At 37.8% G+C, this 17504-nt stretch overlaps 1 protein-coding gene across 4 annotated transcripts in view; it reads left to right on the forward strand.

Moving 5' to 3' along the window:
- WASF3 (WASP family member 3) overlaps window positions 1–17504 on the forward strand; it is a 142467-nt gene that overhangs the window by 122199 nt on the left and 2764 nt on the right. For 3 of the 4 annotated variants that reach the window (XM_073340447.1, XM_073340456.1, XM_073340466.1), the window contains 4 exons: window positions 606–723; window positions 9617–9792; window positions 13743–14006; window positions 16062–16444. In XM_073340447.1, the coding sequence (XP_073196548.1) occupies window positions 606–723; window positions 9617–9792; window positions 13743–14006; window positions 16062–16444 (941 nt within the window). Of the gene's footprint in view, window positions 1–605; window positions 724–9616; window positions 9793–12685; window positions 12853–13742; window positions 14007–16061; window positions 16445–17504 lie in introns of all 4 variants that reach the window. The other variant, XM_073340475.1, reaches the window with a different exon arrangement.

A 17504-nucleotide genomic window follows, 5' to 3' on the forward strand; every position in this document is an offset into this window, starting at 1 on the left:
ACTTACCTGAAAAAGCTCTATATAAATAATATATATATCAGCGTGATTGCAGCGTATTTTTAGTATCATTACCTTGAAGGTATAATTGTAGATCATTTTAATTGCTGAATATTTAAAAATTAAATTAAAATTTTATTAAACCAGTGCTCATAAATAGCTGAATAATGAAGTATTTTGCATATCTGTTTGTGCTGCATAATTATACCTGGGTGACAGTGTATAGCGGTGTAACTGAGAGATTTTGCTTTAGTGTACTCATTGACCTTAAAGCCAGAAACGCAGGCCACAGAACTTCATCCATCCACTCCTGTAATAAATCCATAACAACTGTCTGAGTTACTCAAGTCCTCAAATCATGATTCAAAGACTTCTTCTAATTCTGTTAGATATATTTTAGTGTAGTTCATTTACATAGATGACATTGCTCTGGAGATCTTTCATAGATGTTGAACTAAAATTATGTGCAATGTACTTTATTTGGCTTACTACAGTTAAACAATAGAAAGGGACCAAGCTTAAACCAACAAATCTCAAAGCTGAGCCTCTTGCGTTTTAAATGACATATTATTGACATTTGCTAAGCTTTTCTTCCATTGTGTTTACAGAGATGATAAGAAAGATGGTTTGAAGTTCTATACTGATCCCTCCTATTTTTTTGATCTTTGGAAAGAAAAAATGTTACAAGATACAGAAGATAAACGAAAAGAGAAGAGGAGACAAAAGGTAAATAGCCATATAATAAATATGTGTAGAATATATATACAGAATTTATGCATGTGCACTTATCCAGGCTGAGTTGTGCTTAGCTTATGTACATGTCTAAAGTCTGTTGCTACTTAGATATGACTGAAATAGTAGGTTTCGTATTAGAATTTTGATTACAGTTTATTTCTTTTTACTTTAAGAGGTTTGGAAATGGAATGAAACAGAACTGTAGTTTCCTTTAAATCCTTACTATTATCTGCTTTTTAGTATACAGGAAATCAGCCATCTTTGCCTCATTGGGAAGCGTATATGCCTTGGTAGGAATAAAGTTTGAGTTGTAATGTTTTTTATAACGTTTCTTTACCTTTATATTCATTATTAGGGGTTCTTTATCCAGCTACCCCACATCCACAGGAAAACACAAATTTCAGATAATTACCCTGTTGTTTCTTTATATTCTTTAATTGTGACTCTTCTTTTCTACTTCTATTGGAAGACTTGGTGAGTAAGGTAGCACAGATATTTCATGGATCAGCAACTAGAGTGGATGTGTATTAGGAATGATACTCCTTGCTGCTCCTCAAAGCCAAAAAAAAAAAATTAAAGTTCTTCATAGAGAAGAATCTTCCAAATTTTTACTAGTGTGTTCAGGTATTTGACTAGCAGGGGTTAGAGGCATGTGCATCATCTATAGTGAGGATGTACACATATATATATTTTTAAAGTGTTTGTTTTTAGCTTGCATGGGATGAAGAGTTTAGTGGATGCTTATTCATGTTGCCACTTTGCTGCTGATTGGTTTGAGGAAGCTCTGTAAGGGCCATAAGGTTCTTCATGCAGTCCCAAGAAAGGAGAGTGAGAAGAAAAGGTAGATGAATCAGCAGTTGCCTATCTTATCCAACAAGATGTCCTCCTGGATACCAGGGAAGGGGCCTAATTGGTCTAAAGGATTCCGGAAGAAAAGAGCTCCAAGTAAGAACTATCAGACTGCTGATTTGGAGAGTTGCATGTTAAAACTTAGAATGCACATATGTCATTTGCCTCTAAATCAAAGTGAAGAGTCACCATAGTGAAACTTCACTCCTCCAAATTCATAAAGTGAAATTCACTCCTTCTGACCCCAGTGGATTCTCAGCATCATAAATCACATAGAACATTCACCAGGTCTGTTAACACTAACGTAAAATGGAACTACTGTTTCCGTTGCTGCTCATAGAGCCTACAAGGAACCCTGCCATCAGAAGGGAGGTGGAATGCACGCCGGCCAAGAATAAAAATAGACTGAACTGGAAGGGTTGGTCAGTAGGCTCACTCACCTGAAGACTGTTAGCCACAAGGAATTGTCCCAGTAGTCAGTAGGGAATTCTACCGTGCATTGGGAGAGAACACAGGTCTTCATTGCAACTGTGTAGAGCCAGACAGCTCTGGGTGGAAGTTACTGTGCATTAAAAGTAGGGCTATCAATTAATTGCAGTTAACTCACGTGATTGATTCAAAACAATTAATTGTGATTACAAAAATTAATTGTGATTACTCACAATTTTAATCGCATTGTTAAACAGTAGAATACCAATTAAAATTTATTAAATATTTTTGGATGTTTTCTACATTTTCAAATATATTGATTTTAATTACAACACAATACAAAGTGTACAATGCCAACTTTATATTCTTCTTCTTCTTACAAATATTTGCACTGTAAAAATGATAAAAGAAATAGTATTTTTAATTCACCTCATACAAGTATTGTAGTGCAATCTCTTTATTATGGAAGTGCAATCTCTTTATTATGAAATGTAGTTTTTTTGTTACATAACAGCGCTCAAAAACAAAACAATGTAAAACTTTCGAGCCAACAATTCCACTCAGTCTTACTTCTTGTTAAGTCAATCTCTAAGAGAAACAACTTTGTTTACATTTATGGGAGGTATGCTTTCCACGTCTTATTTACGATGTCACTTGAAAGTGAGAACAGGCATTCACATGGCACTTTTGTAGCCAGTATTGCAAGGTATTTACATGCCAGATATGCTAAACATTCGTATGCCCCTTCATGCTTCGGCCACCATTCCAGAGGTCAGGCTTATATGATGATGACACTCGTTAAAAAAAATAATGCATTAAATAATTTGTGACTGAACTCCTTGGGGGAGAATTGTATGTCTCCTCTGTTTTATCTGCATTCTGCCATATATTTCATGTTATAGCAGTCTTGGATGATGATCCTGCACATGTTCTTAATATCAACACTTCCACTGCAGATTCAACAAAACACAAAGAAGGTACTAATGTGAGATTTCGAAAGATAGCTACAGCACTCGACCCAAGGTTTAAGACTCTGAAGTGCCTTCCAAAATCTGAGAGGGTCAAGGTGTGGAATAGCTTTTAGAAGTCTTAAAAGAGCAACACTCCTTTGTGGAAACTACAGAACCCGAACCACCAAAAAAAAAAATCAGCCTTCTGCTGGTGGCATCTGACTCAGATGATGAAAATAAACATGCGTTGGGCCACGCTGCTCTGGATCATTATCGAGCAGAACTCATCATCAGCATGGATGCATGTCCTCTGGAATGGTGGTTGAAGCACCAAGGGACATATGAATCTTTAGTGCATCTGGCATGTAAATATCTTTCGATGCCGGCTACAACAGTTCCATGTGAATGCCTGTTCTCACTTTCAGGTGACATTGTAAACAAGAAGTGTGCAGCATTATCTCCTGCAAATGTAAACAAACTTGTCTGTCTTTGTGGTTGGCTGAACAAGAAGTAGGACTGAGTGGACTTGTAGGCTCTAAAGTTTTCCATAGTTTTGTTTTTGAATGAAGTTATTTTTTTGTACATAATTCTACATTTGTAAGTTCAACTTTCACAAAGAGATTGCACTATAGTACTTGTATGAGGTGAATTGAAAAATACTATTTCTTTTGTTTTTTACAGTGTAAATATTTGTAATAAAAAATAAATATGAAGTGAGCTCTGTACACTTTGTATTCTGTCTTGTAATTGAAATCAGCATATTTGAAAATGTAGAAAACATCAAAAAATATTTAAATAAATGTTATTCTATTATTATTTAACCGTGCAATTAATTGCAATTAATTTTTTAATCACTTGGCAGCCCTGATTAAAAGTGCCATGATGCATAAGAAGGCTACAAGAATTTGTGGAAGGCCCAATTCATCTGAGGTAGAAAAGCACCCCCAAATCCTGCTTTGCCTCCAGCATTTATAATAGTGTTAAATACAAAAAAAGTGTTTTTAATTTATAAGTCGCACTCATAGGTTTGCTGTGTGAAAGGGGTCACCAATACAAAAGTTTGAGAAACACTGTCCTAGACCCTTAGAATGTTGTTGGAAAGAAGATGACAAGATTTTGTTCTGTTAGTTGAAGAATTGCATTTTGTGTCTTGAATTCCACTAAAGGAATATTTCTTAAATTTGTTACTTATATCCCTTTTAATATATGATTTCCTTTCAGGTCTCAGTGGTTTACACACCATATGTATTTAAGACAAATTATCCATCCCTATTGAATACCCATGCACTTTAAGAATGATGCTGTCTTCTTTAACTTGCTGATCAAAAATAGACCCTATGTGGACTAAAAAAAAAAATGTAATTCAGATTGAATGTTTTTTGTTTATCTTAAATACTGGACGTTGAATAAAAACAAAGTTCAGGAATATTGAGATCTCTGTTACAAATCTTATTAACGTAGTACTTGCAGTTTTTACAGACAGCATGAGCATACTTAACTACTTCACAGAATGGCAACTTTTTAGATGTATTTGAGTATATTTAGTCAAGCGGCAATGACAATCATTTGTAATGGAGTTGATTTTGATTCGTTTATATTTTTATAGCTGAAATTCCACATAGAATTCAGTACATGAGAATTCCACAAATGACTTGTATCTTATCAGAGTAAAAGCTCTACAAGTCTTCTAAATGAGAACTTTGTGTAGTCTGCTAAAAACCAGACATTCAAGTAGAATGCTAATTTAGGGTCTAATCCTGTGAGGTTCTTTGTCTCAACTTCCGTTACAATCAATGATAGATAAAAGGTGATCATCACTCACAGATTCAGGTTTTCAGAGCATCTGTGGGGCAGTTGCCTTAAAAGGTTGAGGTATTGGCCATAGGAAGTTCTTGAGACCTATTATCCATTGTTAACCCTATTTTTACAGGATTAGGAAACTCATGGAGGCATATATGAAAATTTAATATGATGGTTCTTTCAAATGACAGTGTTCGCTCTGAACAAAAGTGTAATTTTTTAAAACTCTGTGTGCATTTAAAAGCTACTATACGGTCTCCTGTTCTGCATTGTTATGCTTTGCACACAAAGTAGGGTAATGAGTTTAGTGTACTTGAATTTGTCAAAGTTTTTGCTTTACTGTTTTTAAACCTACAATCAAAAATGTGAATCAAGAGAATTTTGATGAGTGGTCATTAACAGGTTTTTGAGGAAAAAATTATGCAATCTTTTCCCCCCCACTTTCTAGTTTTTCCTCTGTATTCCCCCTGAAGAATACCTTACCTCATTTTAACTAATAATTTTAAGACTATAAGGTGTTTAAGTGATTTTCTACAATTGTATTTAAGAAGTCAAGTCAGTGATCTCTGATGTGATGATATGCTGTCAATTGGTAAACTCAAGTTAATAAATTAACTATTGGTGAACTTTTTTAATTTCTTCAAAGTACTGTAGATACATGCTGGAACTATTTCCTTATATCACCCTTATCACTTCATTGCAGATGCTTTTTGTGCATAATTTTTGCTAACCTTTTTAATGCAAGTGTTATGCTGAAGCTAATTATTTACGGTCTCTAACAATACTTTGCCATGTTTGTTGAAGTACTTATTTTCAGAAAGTCAGACTATACACTCCTTCCCTATCTTTAATTTATAGCACCTACTTGTTTACATGGTTTCTACTACATTTTTCGAGCCCTGCAAATCCACGGAAATCTGCTTTATATTCACGGACCATTTTTGCAGATCAGATTCGTATACAAATGTTGTATCTACTCGGCTCTGTACATTTTATTTAAAGAGAGAGACACACACCACTCTAATCACAGTTCTCTTTGAAAGTGGTAATATCCTCTAGAGTTCTGCATTCATCACCCCATGTACCCATCACCAGAGCTGCAGTGGAATTATTTGCCCGACATTTGCACCCTAATAAAAAGAAATGTCACTACTGATATTGGATAAAAATAAAACTACCCTATATGCAGATGTAATTCTCATAGATATTAAGATCAGAAGGGACCATTATGATCATCTAGTCTGACCTCCTGCACAATGCAGGCCACAGAATCTCACCCACCCACTCCTGGAATAAACCTCTCACCTATGTCTGAGCTATTGAAGTCCTCAAATCATGGTTTAAAGACTTCAAGGTGCAGAGAATCCTCCAGCAAGTGACCCGTGCCCCATGCTACAGAGGAAGGCAAAAAACCCTCAGGGCCTCTTCCAATCAACCCTGGAGGAAAATTCCTTCCCGACCCCAAATATGGCAGTCAGCTGAACCCTGAGCATGTGGGCAAGATTCATCAGCCGGATACCCAGGAAAGAATTCTTTGTAGTAACTCAGATCCCACCCATCTAACATCCCTTCACAGGCCATTGGGCCTATTTACCATGAATAGTTAAAGATCAATTAATTGCCAAAATCATGTTATCCCATCATACCATCTCCTCCATAAACGTATCGAGTTTAATCTTGAAGCCAGATAGGTCTTTTGCCCCCACTGCTTCCCTTGGAAGGCTGTTCCAGAACTTCACTCCTCTGATGGTTAGAAACCTTCATCTAATTTCAAGTCTAAACTTCTCAATGACCAGTTTATATCCATTTGTTCTTGTGTCCACATTGGTACTGAGCTTAAATAATTCCTCTCCCTCTCCAGTATTTATTCCTCCGATATATTTATAGAGAGCAATCATATCTCCCCTCAGCCTTCTTTTGGTTAGGCTAAACAAGCCAAGCTCCTTGAGTCTCCTTTCATGAGACAGGTTTTCCATTCCTCGGATCGTCCTAGTAGCCCTTCTCTGTACCTGTCCCAGTTTGAATTCATCCTTCTTAAACATGGGAGACCAGAACTGCACACAGTATTCCAGATTAGGTTTTACCAGTGCCTTGTATAACGGTACTAACACCTCCTTATCTCTACTAGAAATACCTCGCCTGATGCATCCCAAGACCGCATTTGCTTTTTTCACGGCCATATCACATTTGCGGCTCATAGTCCTCCTGTGGTCAACCAGTACTCCAAGGGCCTTCTCTTCCTCCGTTACTTCTAATTGATGCGTCCCCATTTTATAATGATAATTCTTGTTATTAATCCCTAACTGCATGACCTTACACTTCTCACTATTAAATTTCATCCTATTACTGTTACTCCAGTTTACAAGGTCGTGCAGATCCTCCTGTATGATATACTGGTCCTTCTCTAAATTGGCAATACCTCCCAGCTTTGTATCATCTGCAAACTTTGTTAGCACACTCCCACTTTTTGTGCCGAGGTCAGTAATAAAAAGATTAAATAAGATTGTTCCCAAAACCGATCCCTGGGGAACTCCACTGGTAACCTCCTTCCAACCTGACAGTTCACTTTTCAGTATGACCCGCTGTAGTCTCCCCTTTAACCAATTCCTTATCCACCTTTCAGTTTTCATATTGATCCCCATCTTTTCCAATTTAAATAATAATTCTCCATGTGGCACCATATCAAATGCCTTACTGAAATCTAGGTAAATTAGATCCACTGCGTTTCCTGTGTTTAAAAAATCTGTTACCTTCTCAAAGAAGGAGATCAGGTTGGTTTGGCACGATCTACCTTTTGTAAAACCATGTTGTATTTTGTCCCATTTACCATTGACCTCAATGTCCTTAACTACTTTCTCCTTCAAAATTTTTTCCAAGACTGTGCATACTACAGAAGTTAAACTAACAGGTCTGTAGTTACCCGGATCGCTTTTTTCCCCTTTCTTAAAAATAGGAACTATGTTAGCAATTCTCCGGTCATACGGTACAACCCTTGAGTTTACAGATTCATTAAAAATTCTTGCTAATGGGCTTGCAATTTTATGTGCCAATTCCTTTAATATTCTTGGATGAAGATTATCTGGGCCCCCCCCGATTTAGTCCCATTAAGCTGTTCGAGTTTCGCTTCTACCTCAGGGTAATATCTACCTCCATATCTACCTCATTCCCATTTATCATGCTACCATTATCCCTAAGATCCTCATTAGCCTCATTAAAGACTGAGGCAAAGTATTTGTTTAAATATTGGGCCATGCCTAGATTATCCTTAAGATGCACTCCATCCTCAGTGTTTAGCGGTCCCACTTCTTCTTTCTTTGTTTTCTTCTTATTTATATGGCTATAGAACCTTTTACTATTGGCTTTAAATCCCTTTGCAAGGTCCAACTCTACTTGACTTTTAGCCTTTCTCACTTTATCCCTACATGTTCTGACCTCAGTAAGGTAGCTTTCCTTGCTGATCCCTCCCATCTTCCACTCCCTGTATGCTTTCTGCTTTTTCTTAATCACCTCTCTGAGATGCTTGCTCATCCAGCTTGGTCTACAACTCCTGTCTATGAATTTTTTCCCCTTTCTTGGAATGCAGGCTTCCGTTAGCTTCTGCAGTTTTGACTTGAAGTAATCCCAGGTCTCCTTTGCCTTTAGATCCATAAATTCTTCAATCCAATCCACTCCCCTAACTAATTTCCTTAATTTTTGAAAGTCAGCCTTTTTGAAATAAAAAAAATCCTGTTTTGTAACAAATCTTCCCAATCCTTTTGAATGAAATTTAAATGTTTTGGAGAAATCCCTAGATTTAAAGTGAACCAGGAAATCAAGAAAGTTAGAGGTAAATGTTATCCAAGTCTAGATTCCAGTGCTCATTCAATAAAGGTACAAATCATAAATAATCTGTAACAACTACACAACCTAAACTTGACCCTTTAATAAATCTGTTTTTTTAATTTCTAAGTTTTTTTAAAATGTATTCATCATCTTGGCTGGGCAGGATAGCTACCACTGGGGTTGTGGATGTTTGTGAAAGCACTAAAACAGCACCTGAAAGAGAGGAAGAAAGAAAGAATTCACTGAAAGTACTTGGAGTTTTACACCAAAATCTCAAGTATATGAAACAGTCTGATAGCTTCATGATAAAATAAATTACTGAACTGAATACTGATGTGTTGCAAATATGATTAATGTGACTCATTTCCTATAAGATAATGTGAAATGAGAGTGAGGAGAGAATGGGAGGAATTTTGTTCTTTTTCTTATTTGTTAATTCAGACATGAAAGGATAAACGAGTTACAAAAAGAAATCTCAAATCGTGGCATGTAATCGTAGCTGGAAAGAGTTACCGCTTTTCCATATTTCTTTCAAAATTCTAGGTGCTTTATAGGCATACAAAACCATTGGTGTTTGTATGCAATTCATTCTGATTATGTTTTACACATATATCTGTATTATTTGTAGGTCTAAGAAGCATTATCAGATACATTTCAGAATTGTCGAATACGTCATTACCATGTATCGTGAGGAAAGATTTAAAAAATATATTTTTTAACAATGGCAATTATTCTGTGTTTACTGGGAGGGGGAATAGGTGAAGATCATTACTTACTTTTGTAGAAAATTTTAATTTATGTCAAAGAAACAGTAATAGCACAGTAATGAATAACATTCTCTTCTGTCAGGTCCATATATAAGGAGATATTTAACTCTTTCATTGTTATTGTTACTGCAGAGGAATTTTATGTAGTCTTGGCTTTATCTGTAATTCTAGTCTTATTTCTATGCACGCTAACTGCATTTTAACCTGCTCTTTTCCTTTCCTTTTTTCTCTCTTTTGCATGCTTGCTTTCTCTCCTTTGAACATTAGGAGCAAAAGCGTATAGATGGCACAACCCGTGAGGTGAAAAAGGTTAGAAAAGCCAGGAACAGGCGCCAGGAGTGGAATATGATGGCATATGACAAAGAGCTTAGACCTGACAACAGGTTGTCTCAAAATGTGTACCATGGAGCATCTTCAGAGGGATCACTGTCCCCAGATACTAGGTCTGTTTACAACAAGCCCTTTGCTATATCACAGTTATATGTTCTGAGATTCTGAGTAGCTTTAGATTGAGAATGTAGCAGTTAGTATAGAAAAGACACCAGAAACATTTTAAACTTGTTCTCAAAAATGCTTTTAAAGTACTATGAAATTTAAGAAATATGTACTAATTGCTTTAAATTTCTGTACATCTACTCCTTATGTTTTTGTTATCTGAACTTCAGCATTGTATTTAACTCGTGTGATGGTGTTTGCTTCATATTTTATTTTTGCATTTTGAACAGATATAATTGAAAAAGATTTAGATCTATATATATAATTGTTAGTTTTTGTCTCTTCCTTCATTTCAACCTTGATACATTTTATTGCTACTGACAGTACATGTTGTTTTTTCTGTGCAAGATGACTGTTAATCATTTCAGGATCTAGTCATCTGCGAGATCTTCAAGTGTTTTTCTATTTAAGTGAGAAATATTTTAAATACCTGGTGATGTATATAATTTTGCCTTTAGTTGGATGCTGTAATTGGGGAACAGTTCTTTATTGTCATTCTGCTTTTTTACAAAAGCAAGCTACAAAACCAGCTGCATCGTTATTGCTTAAAACAAGTCACTTTAAACAAAAATCTCCTCTCAGGTGCACACAACAGAGCTCATCTTCAGTATTCTGCTCCCATCGTGTGTATGAAACTCCCTTTGAGCTCACTGGGAGATCTTTATGCAAAGGGAGAGCCAGACATCTGAGGCTGTTCCTCAAGTGGGTCTAGGCAGAGAGTTTTTCCCTAAACGGTTTTTCTGTGTGTCGAATTTAATTGATAGGCAGAAGAAACATAGGAAATAATTGGAATCTAGTGAAAAGCCAAACTATTTCACAATTCCAGTAAGTGTGTAGGTTGTTTACTTGCTGTGGCCATTAGGCAACAGCCACTGGGTAGGAGTGGGATTCATGTTTTCATTTCATTGGATAGTTGTGATTAATGAAGGGGAATCTGCTCAGAACTTTGTTTTTTCAATGTTGAATATTTTTTGTGTGCTGTAGACTTCTGCCAGATGATGTTGACTCTTTGGAAACCAGACAGAGTTTTTGTTGTTTCTTCCCTTTCCATCAGTGTTAAGTTTCAAGAGTTTGTGTTCAGACGTTGTCCCTTGTCTATATTTTTTTTACCAGCAGTTTATTTTAGTTTACCATAATTTCTACAGCCAAAATGTGTCCTGCTAATCACTCAAATTTTTCTTTTTATACAAAGTTATTTTAAGTTAGTATTTTCAAAATGTTGATCTGAATCTTGCTTGAATTTAGTGCCAGATAAAAGAATTTTGGTGGCTTGTGCACTATGGCAATGGCGGGGCTCCCACCTTCCCAGGTGGGAGGCCCTGGCACAGGGAGTGTATTCCAGAGCGAGCTTGTCCTGCTCTCACCCTGCTGCAACTCCTGCCTCCCAGCTTTGGCCTGTTGGCTCTTGCCACAGCCTGCAGACAGGGCCCGGCCCTCACCCCACCCCACCCTCTTCCTGGCACTGTTGGTTTTTTGTTTGTATGTGTGTATGTGGCTTTTCACACCCCATAGTGTTTGTGGGGCCTGAGATGGGGACCCTGTGCAAGTTTACCCATGGCACATTGGTTCATCCAGACCTGATTGAATTGATGGGATGATATCAGTGCCCATTACTCAACTGCAAGATGTAGATTTATTGCATCTCTAAATTTTCTTCCTTCACACACCTATCACCTTGCTTCCAGGGACCTTGAGATTAAAGAGTCACATTTAATTTACCCTTTTCCTCTTTATTTCCCTGTAATGTCAAAACATACATTCATCACGCTTTGTGTGCAGATTTTTATAATGTGAAGAAAGCAAGCTCTGGGAAGTAGTTGCAATATGTAGCTTTCCCCAAGGAGGAACTGTAAAGACCCTCCACTAGGATCTGGGGTATTTTGGTGTGGGTGGAGGAAGGAGGATTATTTGTAGTATCAAGTTGGTTTTGCCATTGTACTATTCCTTTCTTATTACAGATTTTGAAATGTTTATAGCAATGTGAACAATGAATTTTGCATGAATCAAATACCTGCCTGTATTGGAAAGTCTAGAGAGACAAGGTGGGTGAGGTAATAATATCTTTTATCAGACCAACTTCTGTTGGTGAGAGATACAGGCTTTCAAGCTACACAGAGCTCTTCTTCAGGTCTGGGAAAGGTACCATGTGTGTCACAGGTAAATAAATACAAGTTAGTTTAGCATAAGTAGTTAGCTCACATTCTATCTGTTTGATCTTGTATTTAGCTGTGACACTCTTAGTACCTTTCCCAGACCTAAAGAAGAGCTCTGTTTAGCTTGAAAGCTTGTCTCTCTCACCAACAGAAATTGATCCGATAACAAATATTACCTTACCCACCTTGTCTCTCTAGTGTCCTGGGACTGAACATGGCTACAACAATGCTGCATTGCAGAAATCTGCACTTCAACTGTGGGTTAGTTGTGGGACTGTGGTAGGGTGAGGAAGAGATTTAGTAATTCGTATAATGCACCCTTTTAACCTTTATCTACCTTGCGAATGTTGTGGGAATGAAGCTATAAAAGTAAATATAGAAGTGAGTCCAGTTCTCACAAAAGTTGTCTTATGGTGATGAGACCAAATAGAAATGCCTATAAATAGAGTGCCTATATATAAATTAACTCATAAAATACAAATCGTTTTAGCTTTGTTGTAAATATTTGACAAAATACAAAGATGTGCTTGTATTCATAGTATCTTGTTATATTTTAATACAGAGCTTAAGCAATTAAAAAGCCTTTGTTATTATACTGTCCCAGTCAAATCCATAAAGTTTGAAATCCAAGTTTCCGGACTGTGTCTGCTTATTGCAATGCATTTATGTTACCCCTGTTGTGCTTCAGAGAGAGAGACACAAGCTGAATCCAAATAGAAACCAGCAAATAAATGTGAGAAAAGTAAGAACAAGAAAAGAAGAGTGGGAAAGAAGGAAAATGGGCATTGAGTTCATGAGTGACGCAAAGAAACTGGAGCAGGCAGGAAGCATGAAAAAGGACAAAATGCCCAAAGGGTGTGTCATTTTGTTTTACTCAAAACCCTGGCTTTTTGTTGCGTGCCTTGTTTCCAGTCTTAGAGATGACATGCATCATTTTACTGACTATCTGTTTTAACCAAGTGGCAGGCTGCACGACTGTTACTAATGCAGTACAGCTCTGTGCAGTTATGGGATGAAGAGATCCTTTTGTTCCCTCTCTTGGGCTTATTTGACAAAGCATCATAGACTTTGCATCTTTATGAACTCTCTGCTCAACTAATAATATTTGCATTTTTCAGTATCTCTCAGCCTTTCCAACCAAACTACTTATGTGAATAAAGCAAGAAAGCCTTTAAAGATTAAGCTTTTGAAATTAGTTCTCTCTGCTTCGGTAAAATGTGTTTTTCTATATAACCGACTGCTTCCATTCTTGCTTTCTCTTTCTGCCTTCATTGTTAATACTTAGCTGGTTGCCCACAGTTGTTAATTGTGTGTTGTCAAAAAAAAAAATCAGTGTTTCCTTGCAACTAGACGAGGACTAAAAAAAAAAGCTGTTATTGGTTTTGCTTTTTTCATTTAATTCGATTTATTCGACAGTATTCTGTCACAGAGTTAATATGCCAAAATATTGAAAAGATGCAAGCAAGCCCTGCAGATTAAGATTTGGTCTCTGTGTACTCTAGTTTGTCAGATTAATTCATTTTGAAGTTACATGGATCTGAACAGGGGCTGGCTGTTGCCTTAATTATATTGCTGCTGTTGTAGTTTCCATGGTCTGACAAATGCTTGATAATTAAAATAGGGAAACCCATCACAAGAAAAGTCATTCCCAGTGCAGCCATTAGCCTTACTGCTTAACAGTGGAGACAGTGTTCTGCTACACTCATGTGTTCTGTTCCACCCCATCCCATTTACTTTAATTTTAGGTCCCATGCATCCGATGTTACCGATTATTCTTATCCTGCTACTCCGAATCATTCCCTCCACCAGCAGCCAGTAATGTCTTCATATGGAACAGGAGATGGACCACAGTATATGGGTATAAACCAGGGCCTTGAGCATGAATATAGACCATCCTCTACCACAGTGCGGCATGCTACTTTAAACAGACCTCAACAACCACCTCCACCTCCACCCCAGGCCTCTGATGGACCACACAGCTCTGTACCTTTGATACCAGCAGACTATGGGTAAAACTCCTGATTTACTGGCATGGGTTCTTGGAAAGACCAATAGGATGTGCATTTTTCATCATCATAATACAGTACTTAGGCCTTGTTTTACATGTTCAAAACTCTGTACAAACTTAGCTAATCCTGTTAACACCTCAGTAAGGTAGGTAGTAGGAAATCTGCTAATTTGCAAAGTATATTTAACAGTGTGAACTAAATGGAGGTGGGGAAATGTCAAAAACTGAAATCGTTAACAATGTATTTAATAACATTGATGTGATGGGTTGGACCCCCCCTTCTGGGTTGCCACCTGACGTACTGGGATTTCACTGAGTCTGCCTGCTCCACTAGCATGGGCTCCTTCTCCCGGTTTGGCTGAATTAGGCTCTTGGGCCTCTGGCAGCACACACACGCACAGGTAGGGACGCACTAGCTGTAGAATCACACAGAGTCTGCAAACAGCTCTCTATGAGAAGATTCAGCTAGGAAATTGCCCAGCATTCAAGTACAGCTCCCCTCTGGAAAGTACACCCAAAATACTATTGTCTTGTGCTGTAGAGAAATCTATACAACATAAGCTCATATATTCGCCCCCTCCCTCAATATAGAGGAAGATATGCACAACTTCTTGCCCCCACCCCCCCAGTTGTAGATTGCACAAACTAGGTTTAATAATAAACAAAAACAAGTTTATTAACTATAAAAGGCAGATTTTAAGTGATTATAAGGGATAGCCAACAGAGCAAAGCAGATTACCAAACAAATAAAACAGAACACACATACTGAGCTTAAGATCTTAAAGAGACTGGCTTCAAGAAATAATTTCTCACCCTAAATGTTGTTTTAGACAAGTTGCACAGTTTCTGTAGCTTAGAGTTCCAGTTATTTCTCTTTACAGACCAGACTCCTGTCTTAGTCTGGACTCAGCCCTTGCCTTTCCCACAGCTCAGTTCCTTTGTCTCTTCAGGTACTTTCAGCAGTCTTTCTTCTTGGGGAGGAAGGCAACGGAGAAGAGTCCTGTTTGCCTTAATCCCCAGCCTTAAGTAAGATTTACATAAAGTGGGAATTGTTTGTTTCCCAGTCTTGATCTCCCCCTCCTTTTAGTGGAAAATTACTAGAAGTCCAAGATGGTGTTTAGTACCAGGTGACAGGACCACCTGATGTAGTAGAGTCACAGCTAGTCCTAGGACGCGCCTCGCAGGAAAGAGAGAGATTAGTATCTTCACAGTCTTATTGTTTCTTCCTAAAGGCCCATCAAGGCTGATTGCCTGTTTTCTGGTGGGTGTCTCCCAAATACACACACAGTTGTAATGGTTACAAAGTCAATATTTCTAACTTTAAATACAGAAATGATACATGCATACAAATTGGATAAATAATCACATTCAGTAAGTTATAACCTTTCCGATGATACCTTACAAGACCCATCTTGCATAAAATATATCTGTTATGCCATATCATAATTCCATAAAGAATATGGGGTGCAACATAACAATTGATATGGCTGTAAAATATTAAAAACTTTCAATGCATTGCCAAACAAAGGGATATGGCAAGATTTTCTTGTACATGAGGAAAAATAGCCACAGGGGTAGTGCACCGAAAAATATTGAAAACTGCAAGAAAACAATAGAAATAGATGCATATATTAATGATATTAGTTCCCACATTACATACGTGAGAGGTTAAAATGATTCTTTAGAAACAAATACATCTATTTATCTGCCTCACAGGGGTATTGAGAATTAAGGTAGATTCAGACAGTGTTTGTAAAAGCTCTTTGAATATGAAAAGCCCTATATAGTGCTTGCCCTTAAAATTTTCAACTGCTTTGGATAACAATATAACGCTACCCTTCAGTATTTGCAATATTCCCTATATGAAAATCTAAGGAATTTGCTGGGGAAAGCTGCAAAAAGTGAGTTAATGGTACCTGAGGTAAAATGAGCATATTTTAAAGGGTCACCACTGTGTAAGTGCTAAGTGTTCAAATACTTCAGTCATTTCAGAAAAGCACTCTTACTGACAAATATTTCAGTTTTTAAAAGTTACTTTTGTTCTTTTTTTATATAGGATGCTCCCAGCTCAGATGGTAGATTATTATAATCCTACTGGACCTCCCCCCACTCCTCTTCCCCCTATGATTCCTTCAGCACAAACTGCTTTTGTTAGTCCTCTTCAACTTCCTGTGCCACCTTCCCATTCTGGACTAGTGACCGGATCTACCTATGCTGCTGCTGCTGCTGCTCCTTCTCCTCCTCCTCCTTCTGGGCTTGTTGTTACAGCTTCCCCTCCCCCCGGCCCACCTCCTCCCCCACCAGGTCCCCCTGCTGCAGTTTCATCTCTCACGTCCTCCCCGATGCATGCTTTTACAGTTCCTGAAGGAAAACGACATGAATCCACACAGCCGCCAATCAGTGATGCTCGAAGTGATCTTCTTGCTGCTATTCGAATGGGTAAGTGAACACAGAGTTTAAGAGCTATTCCTTTTCCACAGTGAGACTACAGTGTCTCCTATGATTTGTGTTGATAGCTGCCGTTAGCCTCAACCTACAATTTCATCTTTATAATTTGCTGAGAGAAATACTTCACTACAAATGGCCCAGCCTAGGTATCTTGACAGTCCCTGCTCTTTGGACATGCGTTTTTGGTATGCCTTGACAGAGGGCTGGTCTCCACTATGGGAAGATCAATGCTGCTGCAATCGATGTAGCAGGGATCGATTTAGTAGGTCAAGTGAAGACCCGCTAAATCGATGGCAGAGTGCCCTCGATGGTCGACCCCGGTACTCCAGCTCTCCGAGAAGAGTAAGGGAAGTCAACCGGAGAGCATCTCCCGTTGACTCAGTGCAGTGAAAACACCGGGGTAAGTTGACCTAAGCTATGTCGACTCCAGTTACGTTATTCATGTAGCTAGAGTAGCGTAACTTAGATCAACTTACCCCGGTAGTGAAGACAAGCCCTCAGGGTGTTAATCTCCTTGCAATGCTTGGGGTGAGGTCTGTACAGCAAGTCACATATTCCAAGGCTTACAGCTGATTTAAGATGAATTCAGGTGCTTGTTTGAATGAAGTTAAATGAAAACTTTTACTCATCTTCAGTATATGAAGTTTCCTTTTAAAAAGTGTGCAGGTTCCTTGGGGTCCCTTGCAACAGCTGTGAAATCCAAACATTGACTCCAGTGCATTTGATTTGGCTTTTTTTAACAGCTGAAAAATATTTTGTAATCAGGTGCTGCAGTCTTCATTCAGTTGTGCTTGCTTTAAAAAGCATAACCCTTTAAAATCCTTCAAGACACAATTTTGGCATCACTCCTACTGAAAATGTCCTATAGTCTTTTAGAACTTAAATTTAAATCATAGCAGGCTATTTTGAGAAAGTTATGGGCACATGCTCTTGGAAAGACTGATGTCAGTCCATTTTGTGTGTGTCTCTTTCTTTCTTTCTTTCTTTCTTGATCAGGAAAGTTTTTATGACTTCCAGTCTGTCTTTTTTCCTTCACCTGTTGGAAATGCCT

This window comes from Lepidochelys kempii, chromosome 1 (assembly GCF_965140265.1).
Source record: "Lepidochelys kempii isolate rLepKem1 chromosome 1, rLepKem1.hap2, whole genome shotgun sequence".
NCBI classification, from domain to species: domain Eukaryota; kingdom Metazoa; phylum Chordata; order Testudines; family Cheloniidae; genus Lepidochelys; species Lepidochelys kempii.